Source organism: Corythoichthys intestinalis, chromosome 1 (assembly GCF_030265065.1).
Source record: "Corythoichthys intestinalis isolate RoL2023-P3 chromosome 1, ASM3026506v1, whole genome shotgun sequence".
Taxonomy (NCBI): domain Eukaryota; kingdom Metazoa; phylum Chordata; class Actinopteri; order Syngnathiformes; family Syngnathidae; genus Corythoichthys; species Corythoichthys intestinalis.
The window spans coordinates 55,629,530-55,647,497 of record NC_080395.1 but is presented as its reverse complement, the minus strand read 5'-3'; the positions used below and the strand labels follow the sequence as shown (position 1 = coordinate 55,647,497).

The 17,968-nt window shown below is 38.6% G+C and overlaps 1 protein-coding gene across 1 annotated transcript; it reads left to right on the top strand.

The window, feature by feature from the left end:
- Positions 1 to 3,619: 3,619 nt before the first annotated feature.
- Positions 3,620 to 9,439, top strand: LOC130913392 (ileal sodium/bile acid cotransporter-like). The gene is made up of 6 exons (XM_057831990.1): positions 3,620 to 4,216; positions 5,720 to 5,838; positions 7,387 to 7,475; positions 7,558 to 7,733; positions 8,152 to 8,309; positions 8,532 to 9,439. The coding sequence occupies exons 1-6, from the start codon at positions 3,819 to 3,821 to the stop codon at positions 8,627 to 8,629; spliced, it is 1,038 nt and encodes a 345-aa protein (XP_057687973.1). The 5' UTR covers positions 3,620 to 3,818; the 3' UTR covers positions 8,630 to 9,439.
- The last annotated feature ends 8,529 nt before the right edge of the window (positions 9,440 to 17,968 follow it).

Below are 17,968 nucleotides of genomic sequence, written 5' to 3'. Positions count from 1 at the left end.
ATGCCACTTTCACACTAGTTTCCTACACTCACAACTTGGCAGCCATGCTGAGTAAAGACCATTATCATGAGCACTGCCGGACTACACTGTTTAATGATTAAAGGTAAAATAAAGCTGTGTAACCAAATTTACCATTATTTCAAGAGAATCAGTCAAAACGTCTTTTAGGTACAGAGATTTATTTCCATTTAAACAGGTCGAGATTTGAAAATGATTTAATTAGTTTATAGGCAAATTCAGATGATGGAGAATGTCCTTATTTTAGTAATTATAATTTTATAAAATATTTTTATTTAATATGTCATTAGATAATGAAGCAAAATTGGTGCCTTGGCTCAATAATGTTATGGAAACACTGACCTAAGAGTGATGAAATGGGGTGGCAATTTAGATTCACAAATCAGGTTTAGCAAACTGAACGGTTTGTTTCTGCAGAGAATTTTTCACATACTTCCTGGTTGCTGCGGGAGAATGCGAAGGTTGAAATATTTAACGGGACCAAGCACCTGCAATTGGGTGGCAACCAGTTCAGGGTTCACCCTGCCTTCTGCCCATGGTTAGCTGTGATAGGCTCCAGGAACCACCGCAACCCTAGTGAGGATAAGCGATACAGAAGATTAATAAATGACAGGCCAAGCACTGAAGAACTAACCTCATATAAATAATATTTTATGACTTCAAATGATATTTCATAGAAAGTTTCCTGGATAATTGTCACAACTGGACGAAGTTTAACAACATATAGGGTACAGAGAACACAAAATATACTAATAAATGCTTCCATTAACTGTATGATAAGACTTACTGCGATGCCTTCACTATGTCCATTGTTGTTATCTAGACGCCCCATCTGAAAAGCCGGCACGAACGGTTGCTGTTGCAATGCTGTTGAAGGCCGCTGCTCTTGGCCCGTGACTTTGAGAATTATCCTAATGTCCGTGGTGACGGTTGTGGTGTGTATTACGGTACTTTGACTCTGCAACATTCCAAACACTAAAGAAGTGAAAAATGTTAATGTAGATAATATTTGGCTTTTGTCAGTGATGGGTCGAGCAACACCAATATGGCGGCGCATGTATCAAATTCATAGTCCAACCCTAGTGGCGGTGCGTGAACAATTCTGGGATACGCACATGACCACAAACGAGAGATATAAGATACTGTCATAACTTTTACTTTAAGTAAATTTAAAATGAGCCACTTGTACTTTAAAGAGCCTGTGACAGCATTAAAAATACTTAAATTGTTAGTGCCCCACTGCAGGCCTGTATGCTTTTTCCTTTTTTTTCCCCTCCCTGTCATCAGCACTCATTCCTACCACCTGTTCTGCACACCTGGTCATTAAGACAGCCTCCCTACATATACACCCACAGCCCTGTGTTTCTTTGCGAGTTTGTTAGCCCTCGCTGCAACATATGAGCCTTTTTTTTTTTAGTTATCCTGTCTTCCTGGATCGTGATACACCTTTTGACCTTGAGGATTTTTGGACCTGCTCTGAGCTCTGCATTATTGGGTTTGTTTGTTCCCCAATCACTGTCAAAATAGCATTATTATGTTAATTAGAATCATATTTTGAGATGATTCTACTATAAACAACAATTTGGCAAAGCAAAGATAACAAGAAATCAGTCTTTTAATCTGCTGTTTTGCCCCGCCTGTCATTATAGTGCTCTAGCGTCCCCAGCTGGAGGATGATGTCGGCATGGTCACGAGTTCATCTGATTTAGAATACAGCCCATTGAGGGGGAAGATTCAGAATGAGGAAAATGCGACGAAGAGAGCCATTGTTTCAATCTCTCTTCTCCAATATTTTTACAGGCTATTCTTCTTATCTAAGTATTTTTCCCCAGTTGCTAAATAAATAGTATGGTCATGACAAATAACATGGAATATGAAATATTAAAAATGAATTTATTCAGTACGACAGGGCAAAATTACTGCATAATTGTCAAAACTGTCGATTTCTTGCACCTCCCAAACCGTATTTTATGCCACCACAGTTAGTCTGGCTTTTGTCATTTCCCTGCCCCAGCTCAGAGAGCGTAAACAAAACAGGAGGTGTGGCAGCTAGCCAACATGCTAACCCGAACCGAGCGGCGTTTCCAAGTCTTATACTTGCCTTTCGAAAACGAGAAATCACACAAAACAACCCCGGATCATGTTACACGGCTGAGGTGTTGTCGATTGTCTTCACCGATCGGCTACCGAACGGCGGCGAGCAAGTTACAGGTCGTCGTTCCCCTGCTGCGGGCAGGAGTGCTCGTTGCCTGGGAAGCAGCTGGAGAATGACCGCCGAGCGGCTGTTCCAATCTTTTTCGGCTTTCGAAAACGAAACATCACACAAAACCACCCCGGACCATGTCACACGGCGGCAAGGTTGTCGATTGTCTTCACCAATCGGCTACCCCACGGCGGCAAGCAAGTTACAGCTCGTCGTTCCCCTGCTGCGGGCAGGAGTGCTCGTTTCCGGGGAAGAACCTGCAGAATAACCAACGTCGGAGGAGTGCGTAGCTGCCCGAGTCCAACCCGAGGATAGTGGTCTATTCCCGGGCATACGAATAGGGCAGAGGGGCTGGAAGTCTGGACGATATGGAGAACCGCAGACGAGAGCAGTGTGCTGCACGAGCATAAGCCGAGGAAAGCGCATTCTCGGCCGGCAAAAGGACCGAGGGGTGTGTGCGACAAGCCGCTGGTCGTTGGCCAAGTGGCCTTCTTGGTGGACAAGGAGCACTGTCAGCCACAAAATGCTAGCCACCTCCTTATTAAAACGTGTGCAATGATCCCAGTATTTGACATAATACAAAACATGTAGTTTACTCACTTCCTCGGAAGTCCAATGGTCCCACAGTTGTCAAGCTTGTTTTAGCCAATCTCCGTGGTGAACGGGAACTTTTTGAAACCCAAAAAGGCTCACATGCCTCATCCTGGTGCAGCAACAAAAACCTGCAGCACATTTGGCTGCCGTGATGCAAAAAATGAACGAATTAATCCGCAAAATCAGCTGAATCCGCAGTCCACCTGCATGCTATAAAGCAATGCTCCCTTGTGAGATGCTGACCCGGGTGATGTCAAATTCGCATTCCTCCTCAATCCAGAAGTCACTCATCTTCATGGTGCTGGATTAAAAAAAATTGAATATATAAATAGATCGCTTTCACACACATCCAAGCGGTCCATTTCATCCAGGAGCATAAAATACCGCGTGAAATATGAAATAAACATGCCTTTTGCTGTCATAGGCACTTTAAGTACATCTTTACACCAGCACTTTAACTTGGATAATATTTCACCAATGTATTGAGTAAATATTTTTGGAACTCTTCCCACCCCTGGTGATATGAGAAAATAATTTGTCGCCATTTCCAAACAGGTTGTTGGTGATCACATGCAGATACTTTAAATGGGAAAATCACGAAATTTCACTTTGGTCGGAGGTTTTTCAAACGTTTGGTTTTTGTGCCCAAAAGATTTTTTCACGAGAGACCCTGCAAGGTTTGGACAAGTCCTAACTGTCAATAAAATTTAAAGAGGCCAAAGGGCTTTTGAGGTAAAGAATTGTGCAACCATAAAAATCAAAGCTGTGTCAGTGTCTATGATCTTTGAACATTTACACCATAAATAGTGTAACTTCTTTCCACCAACTTATCTTGCCACCAATTTTGCAGTTGGCAAACAAGACACAAGGAGCAGTGGGGTGGGCAGTTCGGATCATCATGAAAAAGAAAGGATTAAATCCAGCAAAGTCTATGAATTGCTGCCGCATCCGACGTTTTCTAACAAAGTTGGCTGGCTAAAGACAGTTCTTCCACATTTCCAGCATGTCAAGCTTCAAGGAAACAACTGCAAACCTTTCTGCCTGCGATGATGATGCCACAATCTGCACCGGTGCTAACTGCCTTGCGCCAACCACTGACTTAAATGCAAAATTGAATCTGGCATTAAGTATTGTTTTCACTGTCATGCAAGCGATGATCATGCTTGCCATGGGCTGCTCTATGAATGCCCATAAACTTTGGGGGCACCTGAAGAGACCCTGGGGCATCGTTATTGGTTTTCTCTGCCAATTCGGCATAATGCCTTTTACTGCCTTTGCATTATCATTTGCATTTAATGTGCTACCTGTTCAGGCAATTGCTATCAATATTCTGGGTTGCTGTCCTGGAGGCGCCATTTCCAATATTATCTGTCGCTTGCTTGATGGAGACATGGACCTAAGGTAAGAGGTTGTTATGTATACGTGTCTTGGCTGAATCTAGGTAAATTATCCGATTAACTTGATGTACTGTACATTACTGAGCAAAAATGTGGGACCATTCTTAGTGCATTTATTTTTACATACACACACACCCTACTCCCTCAAATTATTTTGTGATGAATAAACAAAATATATATATATATATATATATATGGCGGAAAACACTCAGGTGACTTGAAGTTTCGTTCTGAGACCCCCAATTTGGCCAACTTTCAAAATTGTCCGATATGCATGTGTGATACATTATTGGTAGGCTTAAAATCTCAATTTTCTGAGGGAAGAAAATTTTTGAACAGGAGGGCAGTTTTGTTGTTGTTGTTGTTGTTTTTTTAATGTTTTTTAAACAGCAAAATCCTATCTGGAGGTTACAGACGCCATGACATTAACGAGATGTTATCGTGTACTTACTTTGTTTCGATCCAAAAACTCCATGTAGCATGTATCACCAAGTGTGAAGACACAGCTATGAATGGCCACTGCTGGATTTTTGGGGGGGATTTTATGGGTGAAACACGGTCATATAACAAGGATCGTGATGCAGAAATCGCAGACATCAAGGAGTGGTCGAGATTTTCTTTCTCATATAGTTACACTTTTATAAGTTTTTTTCCAATTTTTCTTTTTTTGGATTGATTATTTATCATCTAACACATGGGTGTCCACTGTGGGTCCTGGTTTTTGTTCCCACCAATCGAGCACAGACAGATCAACCAATGACGTTTGTGCTAAAACAAGCAACACCAGACTGCAATCAACTGATTACACTTTTGAGACATCAGATTGGTGAAAAGATGCCATCTTGTTTTGTAGGAATGAAATCCAGCACCCACTGCGGCCCTATGTGGAATAGTTTGGACACCACTGATTAACATATCGGAGAAAATGCGACAGTAAGAAAAAAAACACAATTACGCGATAGTTATGAGGTAGATATCCGTGACTTTTTTACAGACGGCATTTTTCTTCATTGTGACATAATTTGTTTAAAAGTTTAAAATATGTCCCTCGTGAGGAACAGCGGCATGGAAAATGAATGAATGAATGAATGAATGAATATGTGAATTAATAATTTTTTTAAGTCGTTTTTTTTTTGTTTTTTTTTTTAAACGAAGTATGAGACATCAATTAATGATTCTAAGATAAAAACTACAGACATTTTGAACAATAAATCTAATAAATTACCTCCGTTTTATGGCTGGGTTGAAACAAAAGCGGTTGCGCAACGTCTGTAAATGGGGGTTTTCAGGGTAAAACGGACAAATTAAAAATAGTTTGGGGGCTTAATGCGCCATGAGTCTGCTATGGCAGCATATAGACATATTGTTCTGTCAAACACAACAGTTGTTTTGGCTTAAAATACAGCAGTTTCTTTTAAAGAGGAGTGCAAGAGTAGAAACTGCTTTTTCAGTCTTCTCTGTTTTCCACCGTATGTAAAGAAGAACTGTTAACTTTTACTCCCTTCAGTGTTACTATGACAGCCTGTTCCACCACACTGTCCATGGGAATGATGCCACTATGTCTTTTCATATACACCTCCATCTGGACTTCGGCAGACGCCATCCAAATTCCATATGATACAATTGGTAAATATTTTACTCATGATGGTTACAAACACGTCAAAATACTTTTTTTGTGCACGAGATAAGAATGGTTTATTTTGTTAATAGGGATGGGAATCGAGAACCGGTTCCGTGCGTTTCAATTTCATTGTTGACAGTCTATCGAATTACTCTCTTATAGATTCCAAGAACTATGTCACACAATTTATGCATGTTACTTGTGTTCGATTCAGCCAATAAGACCATGTAATAATACAAAGAATGACCATTCCCCATTAATAATTTGGAGAACTGTGGCCGAGTCATTATGCATTGATATTCACAGGCCACGTCATTATTCATGAGACTACTTGAAGAAATTATTTTTTTCCAAAAAAGTTTATTAACGGAGCTATTGTATTCCTTGTCGAATACTCAGAAAAATATAGCATATATGCATCTAAAAAAATCCTAAACGATTTTATTAGCAATTTTAATACTCATTTCGGTCTGTAGTCCACCAATCAGGGGTGTTTTCGGAACAATTTGAATTTGGTGGGTCGTCGGGCCAATCTGACTACTGATTTTACACAAAAGTATATACCTCCGCATCTGATGGTGGTATTTTTGTTTTGCTACGACTAACGGAAGTGGATGTTCCAAATTACTGTACTTCCCGAAATGCACCTGACGACGAAAGCCAATCAGCATATTTTCATCCGTAATTTGAGATAGGATGGTCCCATTGGTCCCAAACCACTTTTATTCTACTGAGTATCAAAAGGCCTTTCCATAGAGTACCCCAACTATGTGTAGGAAGTTAACAAATCCCAGTTAATGGAGGATTGTGCTAAAATTCCTCTTATGTTGTATGAGATCCAACCATCCTTATGTAATTACACCAACCTAAATATAAACTTGTTAATATCTGGGACAACATAAGAGATACTCTGCCCCTGCTGTCTGGACTAGCTGAACACTTTCTGTGTGTGCAGGCTTTCTCCACCCCATCTGAGAGGGTGTTCTCCACTGCTGGAGACACCATAAATCCAGAAAGATCGCGTATCCTACCTGACAAGCAGACATGCTTATTTTTCTGCAAAAGAATTGTTAATTTTGCACATTTGCACTACGTACTGTTCTGTTGTATTTGACAGTATTTATCTCTTATTATTATTATTTTTGAGTGCGATCAGCTCATATGTCCTTTTAAAAATGAGGATTTTTTATTTCTATTAGAAAAATGTTTCAGTAAAATGTTACACATTCTTGTCTATTTGCCACAGTTAACATCGGGGCTTTGGGCCCCTTTTGACCTCACTGTGAGTTTGTAAGGTTGTGACTTCTGATTACATTAACTAGATGCCAATCAAAATGTTTCTTTTTCTTTTTCCCCAAATTAGAATCGATAAGAGAATCGATAAAGAATCGAATCGTTAAGCAATATCGATAATGGAATCGGAATCGTAAAAATCCTATCAATTCTCATCCCTATTTGTTAATTACACTCTTTTATGCTGTGTCAGACTCGTTTTGTTCTGGTCCTGTAAAAACAAAGACAATGCAAAAGGCACGCTAATCTGGTTTCTTCAGGTGTCACTCTTGTAGCCTTCATTGTTCCAGTCACTGTTGGACTGTGCATTAAACATAGATGGCCCCACTATGCTAAAAAGATCCTCAAGGTAGGGATTAGCAATGATCTCATGCTCTTTTTCCCAACCAATCTATAAAGTGATATTTACTTCATGTGTGTCTTCTGTTCAGTTTGGAACCATTGCAGGTGTTGTTTTCCTTGTCATCATTTCTGTGGTTGGGCTGATTCTTTACCAGTCTTCCTGGAGCAATGGCCCCTACCTTTGGATAATCGGAACAATCTACCCCTTTATTGGCTTTGGGATGAGTTTCCTTTTGGCTTACTTTGTGGGTCAACCATGGCACAGGTATGATTACAATTAAAAATAAAATAAAATAAAATAAAATAATTAAAAAAAATAAAAAACAGCTTTAAAAATGTTGCCAACTTGCATCGTAATTCAAACCTATTAAAAGCATTTACCACAATTGTAATTGTTAATAAAGATTTACAATATAAGAAAGTGTATATTTTTCTTTAAGAAAAGAAATAATATTTCTGTGATATTTTCTGTTTATTTATAAAATATATATTTTATTTATACCGTACACTTAAATGAATAAAATATTAATAAAGCAAGATGCAAAAAAAAAATTATGATCCATATTGTCATATTGCAACACTCTGTTGGCAAATAAATAATTTGTTGATCACAAGTATTTAGTGTACGTCTCCTCATTACAAATCCAAAGTAGTTCTGTTATTCTGTATTTTGGTGTGTGTAGGTGCCGAACAATTGCTGTGGAGACTGGTATTCAGAACAGTCTGTTGTGTAACACAATTATTCAGTTGTCCTTTGGACCAGCTGAAAAGGAAGCCATGTTTGCATTCCCAGTCATCTACAGCATCTTTCAGCTCGTGGCATCTGTCCTGTTTGTGGGAGGTGAGTGTTAATGGGATGTGACAGCTTGCAAGTTTGTGATGTGGTGCCCTGTTAAACTTGGAATAGTGTGGAATAGCTTTTACCTGTAGTTATAAGATTACAATTGAAAAATATGGAAATAATATGCAAGGGTGTCACTTACCTGCAGTGAACAATGTTAATGACAATCAAATGATGATGGTGATGATGACACATTAAGAATTCTTGCTGTTTACTCCACAGGATACCACACCTATAAAAAGTCACATTGTCTACAACCAGCTGAAATAGAGGGTCAATCTCCATCATTGGAAGGTGGTTATATTGAACATACAAAATAGACACACAAACGACATTTGGAAAATAGTACCTCTGAATTGAATGAGGAATGAATGAACACATTGACAACAACACCCAACTCTTTCAAATATACATTTTGGTTAGCGTGCACCCTCCACCCTCCTTTTAGATATCGTATTAATTAACTTTCCATTATACTGTATTAGGATGGAAAAGTAAATTTTCTGTATTCTCATGGAATTTTTAAGAAGTGAATTGAAAAACCCACTTCCCACTCCTTTTCGAGCTATATATGTATGTATTTGTTATTACTTTTGTTATCATTACTGTTATTATTGTTGTTGCTGTTTTTTCCACTCTTGTTGTTGCATTTCATTATTACTGTTCGAAATAAATCAAATCAAAATAATAAACATTTTCATGCTATTGAAAAAATGTTTATTCTTATTTTTCTGGAACTGATCCGGATGAAATGAATTATGAGACAAATGAAGTCTTTCACACCCAGCCATTTTTCAAGAGATCCACTTCTGAACATGCCATTTTCAATGTTTTACTGATATTTGAAGTGCCACAGAACTTTGTGTTCTATGGCTTCATGAACACAGAACCAACGAAATGAGAGTTCGTTTCTACTCTTTTGCCATTCTTATAAGCAGAAGAACATGAGGAAGATTTTGGAAAAGCTTGATTTCAGGGGAGAATTCCTGGGAAAAAAGAGCTTTTTGTGAGAAGACATTTCAAGCATAACTTTGACTTTGACACTGATATTTTTTTTTTGCTTTCGTGACAGCTCTAATATCTAAACAATATTTTCCCACTACTGTACTGTATATCACAACATACACAGCCCTTCAAAAATTGCCATACATCACCAAAAATAAAAATACATTACAAATATAACACCACAAGCATTTTTTTCCATAATGGAAAGTCAACTACAGTGCTGACCAAAAGTATTAGCACCCCTGCAATTCTGTCAGATAATGCTCAATTTCTCCCAGAAAATGATTGCAATGACAAATGCTTTGGTAGTAATATCTTCATTTATTTTGCTTGCAATGAAAAAACACAAAAGAGAATGAAAAAGGAATTAAATCATTATCATTTTACACAAAACTCCAAAAATGGGCCCGACAAAAGTATTGGCACCCTTTGAAAAATCATGTGATGCTTCTCTAATTTGTGTAATTAACAGCACTGGTTACTTACTTGGGGCACATAACAGGTGTTGGTAATAACTAAATCACACTTGCAGCTAGAGCAGGGCGGTAAACCGAAAATTTACCGTCACCGAAATTCTTCACGATGACCGACGTAATTTTGACCATGTCAGTAAATACAGTAATTTAATAAAACAAGAAAATATGGTCTTTTTATCCCGCTTTGACGCTGTGTTGTTTGGCTATGTTCATTCCCCTTTAAGAAAGCAGACAGTGTGCTTACGTATGGAGTCCCGTGGTTTTCAGGAAGCCAATCAAACAGAAGCCCGGTAGGCTAACGCTAGCGGCTACAAGTAAACGGGATGGAGTGGAGCTTAAGTTAGCTTCGCCAAACTTTCACCCGACATTAAGTAAACTCTTGGCGGGTTCCAGACGGGCTTTCACCTGCTGTCCTCACTGGTTCTCACGATATCAGGAGAGGATGCTTTCAGTGCTTTCTTCTGGTAGCCAAGCCACAGGCGAACGCTATGGCTAACAACGGCTACAAATGAACGTGAAAGAGTCGGACAGCGGCTCTAACCTTGTCGAAACAGCTGAAATTAATGAGTGGACTGGGCACGGACTTCATGTAGGAATCATCATGTTGCGTTATTTGGCATCTCTGTGTGATTTCTCTGAAAGCTTTCATGATGGTAAAGCATATAATCTAACAGTGAAGCCTATATATAATATGACAGTTTAATGGCCACAGCTATTTTTCTGTATGCGTTTGCTTTATTCTGCCATCATAAAACCTTAAATGTTTCATTGGCATCCGAGCAATACAGCTTTAATCTGGTTGTGTCTGTGTGGGGGGTGCATGTATTAAAAAATGTTTCGGGGAAAAAAAAAAAAAAAAAACTGAAACCTTGACGTAAACACTTGTGTTGAATAATTATGTCACAGCAGCCATTACCAATAAGTTGTCTGACGTGTACTGTTAAAGCTGCAAGTCATTTGTGTTTGAATGACATGTTTGCACAGTCGTCATATTGATTTTTATAATGATGTACATTTTTCAAGTCATACAAGCTGTTATAAATGTTCACACTAGAATTCTTATTGTTTACAAGATTTTTTTCAATACTTAATGTTTAGACTGCATGTGCAATTGTTAAATTGAAAGCTGGTTAAATAAATTTAACGAGAAACGGTTAATTTGTATTCCATGCATTGATTCAAATTTTCAAATTATATAACAGTCTGCTTGGGCGAATTTATCGTCATTTATCGTTATCGAGGTAAATCTGCTCAATTTATCGTGATACGTACTTAAGGCCATATCGCCCAGCCCTACTTGCAGCCAATTAAAATGGATTAAAGTTGACTCAGTGTCTGTCCTGTGTCCTTGTGTGTACCACATTGAGCATGGAGAAAAGAAAGCAGACCAAAGAACTGTCTGAGGACTTGAGAAGCAAAATTGTTAGGAAGCATGGGCAGTCTCAAGGCTACAAGTCCATCTCCAAAGACCTGAATATTCCTGTGTCTACTGTGCGCAGTGTCATCAATAAGTGTAAAGCCCATAGCACTGTGGCTAACCTCCCTAGATGTGGACGAAAAAGAAAATTGACAAGAGATTTCAACGAAAGATTGTGCGGATGGTGGATAAAGAACCTCGACTAACATCCAATCAAGTTCAAGCTGTCCTTCAGTCCGAGGGTACAACGGTGCCAACCCGTACTATCCATCGGCGTCTGAATGAAAAGGGACTCTATGATAGCCGGATACCCAGGAAGACCCCACTTCTGACCCAGAGACATAGAAAAGCCAGGCTGGAGTTAGCCAAAATTTATCTGAGAAGGCCAAAAACGTTTTGGAAGAATGCGAGAGCTTTTTGCGAAAAGGCATTAACAAAGACTTTACAGGGAAAGAAACAAGGCCTTCAAAGAAAAGAACACGGTCCCCACAGTCAAACATGGCGGAGGTTCCCTGATGTTTTGGGGTTGCTTTGCTTCCTCTGGCACTGGACTGCTTGACCATGTACATGGCATTTTGAAGTCTGAATACTGCCAACCAATTTTGCAGCATAATGTAGGGCCCAGTGTGAGAAAGCTGGGTCTCCATCAGAGGTCATGGGTCTTCCAGCAGGACAATGATCCAAAACACACTTCAAAAATCACTAGAAAATGGTTTGAGAGAACGAACCGGAGACTTATAAAGTGGCCAGCAATGAGTCCAGACCTGAATCCCATAGAACACCTGTGGAGAGATCTGAAAATGGCAGTTTGGAGAAGGCACTCTTCAAATCTCAGAGACCTGGAACAGTTGGCCAAAGAAGAATGGTCTAAAATTCCAGCAGAGCATTGTAAGAAACTCAATGATGGACACCGGAAGCCGTTTTTCGTAGTTATGTTGTTATGCTGTTAAAGGTTGTGCTCCCAAGTATTAGGCTGAGGGTGCCAATACTTTTGTTCGGCCCATTTTTGGAGGTTTGTGTAAAATGATAATGTTTTAATTTCTTTTTCATTCTCTTTTGTGTTTTTTCATTGCAAGCAAAATAAATGAAGATATTACTACCAAAGCATTTGTAATTGCAATCATTTTCTGGGAGAAGTTGAGCATTATCTGTCAGAATTATAGGGGTGCCAATACTTTTGGCCAGCACTTTATATGAGTTGGAATTGAGCAGCAACAATGTGACTGTATATTTAGTGTATACGTGCATCTATGTGGCCTTACGGTTACACATATGAACGCACACATTAAGAAATAAAACATGATGGTATTAAAATTGCGCTCCAGGTTAATCCTTTGTTGAAACCCTTATGTATCCTCCCCCGCAAAAAAACAAAAACAAAAAAAAGTAAAAGACGTATTCATACGTGTTTGGTAGCGAATGTGTTCCATAAGACTTATAAATATGCCTTTGTTAGTGATTGGAAGTTCCAAATGATTTGAAATAAAATGAAAAACAAGAAAAAAAAAATCTGGATTTTCTTGGGCCCAACCACCTTTCTGTCCACTAGTATGCCCAACCAGTAATTCTAAAATACACTCCCAAGTAAAGTACTTTATTATAGAGTACCGTATATAAATTGTTGAAGAGTAATTTGGACCAGAGTTCATAGGGAGATGGTTGTTTAAAACCCTACCGACTTTAAAGGAAGAACTCTTTTTATTCGGTTTATGGCATGTGACGAAGCATGTCGAGCCATGCTTTTAGAATCTAACGGAAATATTATCTGAAAAGGATTCACAAGTAATTCCATGGGTCAACTGTACTCACAAAGTTTAATCTGGAGAACCGTCACCGAGAGATTTTGCAGTGATTTTCACAGGCCACGTAATTGTTCATGAGACTACTTAACGAAATGGTGATTTTTCTAAAGATGGTGATTTTTCAAATCCAAGTTAACGGAGGATTGTGCTAAAATTCCTCTTATATTGTATGAGATCCAACCATCCTTATGTAATTACACCAACACATAGCCGTATAAATAGAGTCGCGAAACTCTTTGATGTCGCCGCAGGTGGTCACGTGCAGTGGCGGACTTGCCAATTTTGGGGCCTAAGGTGAACATATCCAGGGGCCCTCTTTATGGGTCAGGGGTTAAAAAGGTGAAAAAGGTGTGGAGGAAATATGTTCCGGTACACTAGGTCTGTCCTAAACGACAACTTTTCTCCTGATTAGTCAGCCGACTAGTTTTACGATTAGTCGACTAATAATTTTCTTTTTTTTTTTTTTTTTTTTACTAATTTAGCAATGAAATTTTTGTTGAAGCTTATTAATTCACAAAACCATTTTGGAACACTTAAATTCTTTATTAAAGTACAAATAAACATGTAAATAACAATAATTATTCACAAATAAACAATGAGGTTAAATGCTGATAGTATTTACTAGTAGAGGTGTGTAAAATTTCCGATTCTTAGATTATTCGCGATTCGGCCGTGGAAGATTCGAGAACGATTCACAAACATCCAAATTCCGATTATTGAAATATGCGAAGTAAAGCGGAAGTGCACAACACTCAGCGCGCCGCGCGGTCTTCGGGACGGAACGGAGCGAGAGTAGCTAAACATCATGCTTCCCATTACCCGGCCCCTCGGGTAATGCCAATGCTCAACTCACGGCTCTAGCTCAACTCATGCGACGAGATAAAAAAACACAACAACATACCTGACTGCTGCCGAAAAGCTGTACATCCATATAATGTTACGGTGGATATCATTTATATAGGACTAGATGCATTTTAGATTTGGTAGTGTTAATAGCACATCTACAAAAAGCTAAATGTGGACGTTATAAACGGCCGCCATCTTAAAGCAGTACACTTCCCTGCAAGGCTGTTGTAGCGAACCTTCCAAGCAAACCTAATTAACTTTTTATCTAAAATACTCCTAAATCGGTAAAATATTGACTTGAATCTATCTTTAAAATAGTTTTAAAACTTTCACATGTCGAAAGTAGACAAAAGGGAAATTATGGAATAACGGGAGCAATTTTAACAAATTTAACGGTTGATTCACAACATCAAATTAATTGAATGTAGTTTAAAGCGGCTGATACAGAATGGGGACTGGAGTTTTTTATTTAATGTTATTTTTGTATATTTGTTTCCGCTATATGTTAACTTGATACTGAAATAGTAGTGTGGTTTAGCCTGAGAGTATTTTTGAACAATTTTGGAACTAATGTACAAAACATTTAAAAAAAAAAAAAAAGAAAAGAAAAAAAAAGGAGAAGGGTGCATCAATAATCGTTTTATAATCGAATCGGAGCCTCTGAATCGTAATCGAATCGTTAGGTGCCCAAAGATTCCCAGCTCTATTTACTAGTGCAAAAGAATGGAAAGTAAACAGATTCAGAACACTGACTTTGCCTTTCCAACATTATTCAGAACAATTCTTTAAAAAAAATTCTAGCATTATTATTATAGTATACTACTATAAATAAATGTAGTATAATAATTATAAATTATTCATTGCCAATCATATTTGTCATAAAGAGTGTCATTTGAAAGCTATTCTTAGTGTAGAATCTGTATTCTGTAGTATTTACTCTGCATATTATAATATGTATTCTGAAGTATGTGGGACAAACTCCAGAAATCGTTATTTATATGACGAACATGACATGCTTTTATTTAGAAATGTTCACCGGAGGTACGTTCGCTAAACCGCTAACCGAAAGCTTTACATTCGTAAAAAAAAAACATTCTTCATCATTGCTTGTGGTGTCACTAATAGATTTTTTTTTTTCATTAGCAAATGCTGTTAACCAGCTGTTGAGTTTTATTGTGTGACTGATTGGAACTTTACTGCATTGTTTCGCCACAGGGTGTGCTGTCATGTATTTTATGTTCGGTGTGAAGAAGAAGAAAGTTAAAAGAGGCATTAGCGGCCTGTTCTCAACGTCTCCCACACTGCACTTTGGTTCTCATGGAGAGCATGTTCGCTCATGTGTTCGAAATAAACGATAGCCGACGTGCAAAGTAACAAGTGAGCTGTAAAAATAGCGAGCTTAGTGGCGTGAAAAATGTGGGAGAGCTAAGTGAAGCTAGCGAACAGCTAAGCGGAGCTAAGCAATGTTAAAGGGAGCTAAGCGAAGCTAAACGGTGCTAATTGAAGCTAAGCGACTGATACTCAGTCCGTTGTCGTGGAACAGTCCATTGTAGTGCGCATGTGTGGGGGAGAGATAATACAAATGCAGCATTCAAATGGCTTTCTTTTTTGTTTCGTTAATTATTTGTTTGGTATGCTGACATAATTATACATGACGAATAGTTGGGGGTGCTGCTGGCTCCGGTGGCCCAAGCCCTTGCTCGTTGGGGCAAGGGCATCTGGTTGGGGGCCCCCTACTGGTTGGGGGCCTAAGGCGATCGCCTACTCTGCCTGAATAGTAGATCTGCCTATGGTCACGTGGTTCCTGCAGGGTGTGGGTAGTTCCAAGCAAAAACAGCGCTGTAGTGGTTTTCAATGGAACTGACAGCGGTAATTGCGACATTTATGGAAAAATGGATAAAATCGTGTATCTAAGTACTAGTTTGATTATGTCATTGCATTATAACATATATTTAAATGGTAGTTTTACATTTGGAGGGGTAAGGCGACAACTGAAAACTATGTAAACTGTTACGCAGAAGGGAACTTTCCCATGTGGAGTGAAAGTTCCATGTTTGTTTTAGCATTTGCACGGGAAATCGAATTTTACATTGAAATGCAAGATGATGTAGGTTTTTCTTTTTTCACAACAAGAATACTGTTTTTCCAGAGAATTTCTAGATTTCCCTGATTCACCTGCCTGTGGTAATATATTAAAGATAACACCATGTATAACATAATTTGTTCCTAAGTTCTAAATGGCACATCCTAGTTTGTTTCGTTGCTTTGACATACAAAAACATTTGTTTCCCAAAAAGTTGGAGGTCACAACTTTTAAATTCTATTTTCCACTTTTCTTTACTGTTGTACTTTCTAATGCCTATATATATTTGTGTACATTTTCCTTTTTATTTTATAGACTTAGTTTGACCTGAAACACAAAGAAATTACGTTTAACAAATATTTCCCGCTTTACTCAAATTTTGAATATAGCCTCTAATTTTAGCAAAACTAAACCTGTACCTTTTTTTAGGCATTTTTTATTTACTTTGGACCCAAGCAACACAAATAAAATGATTACAAGACAGGAACAAGATTTTATTATTTTCTGTAACATTGTGTAATGTACTGTATAACAATAACAACTTATTACCCTTTGATAAAGAAAAAACATTTTTTATTGAACAATTGGTGAAATTGGTGTCATGGTTCATTGTTTACACCTAACATTTTATAGATCAGGCCTGTGAGGGTTGGTTGCGCAGCATGGTTTCCCCAAAGAACAAGAGCAGCAGAAAAAACATGGATGGCAATGGTCAGCTGTCAAAACATGAAATAAAAGGCTTTTTTAATATGTTTTTTGCTATTTGAAAAATGGGCTTCGTGCCCGCAGCCAGCAGGCACCAGCAGCAGTCCCCAGCAGAAGCAGATCTTGACAATGTGACCTAAAAAAAAAAACATTCGTCATTGACATCACTTTTCAATCTATACAGATCTCTAAAATATAATAATGTCAAACATTTTGGTGTAAAGAATACAGGTTGTCATGCATTGACTTAGTACTCTTCCATGAGGGTGATACCTTAGTTCAATGCTTACAAAATCGAGCCAATTAGCACGTGAAAGCCAGTCGTCTACCAATATTTACAAATATAGATGAGTGAACGTCACAAAGGGCCTCCAAAAGAGTTGAGTTTAAAAGAGGTAGCAACTTACCGTAATCAATTTATCCCTGGCGATACATTCCCAGTTAGCAGAGTCAGGTTAAAAAGTAGGAGAAAATTGCTCCTCACCAAGATAAAATATATGTATAATTATGCCACGCACATACAAATAAAGCTCAACATATACATTATAAAGAGGCTCTTATAGAATATAGACTGTTGAAAATTCAAAAGGGACCATTTTTATCATCAACTTACCTCCGAATATACTTGACAGCCAGCTATTCGTATAAATGCGGTCCGCCCTTGTCGAAGCCATGTTTGGAACTACCTGAGGCTCCGTAACCCGGAAAGCCCGGAAGTAAAATCGTATAATGCAGGGGTGTCAAACCGATTTCACAAAGGGCCGCAGTGGGTCCTGGTCTTTGTTCCAACAGATCCAGCACAGACAGTTCAACCAATGAGGTTTCTGCTAAAATAAGCAGCACCTAACTGCAATCAACTGATTACAATTGTAAGACACCAGATTGGTGAAAAGGTATTCATCTCGCTTGGTTGGAATGAAATCCAGTACCCACTGCGGCCCTTTGAGGACCGGTTTGACACCTGTGGTATAATGGATCCCTATGGGAGTGTCGCGACTCTCTTTATATGGCTCTGCACCAACCTAATTATAAACTTGTTAATATTTAGGACAACAAAAGAGATACTCTGCCCCTGCTGTCTGGACTAGCTGAACACTTTCTGTGTGTGAAGGCTTTCTCCACCCCATCTGAGAGGGTGTTCCCTACTGCTGGAGACACCATAAATGCAGAAAGATCACGTATCCTACCTGAAAAACACAGACATGCTTGTTTTTCTGCAAAAGAATTGTTAATTTTGCACATTTGCACAATGTACTGTTCTAATGTCTTTGACAGTATTTATCTGTTTTTTATTAATATTTTTGAGTGCTATCAGCTCATGTGTC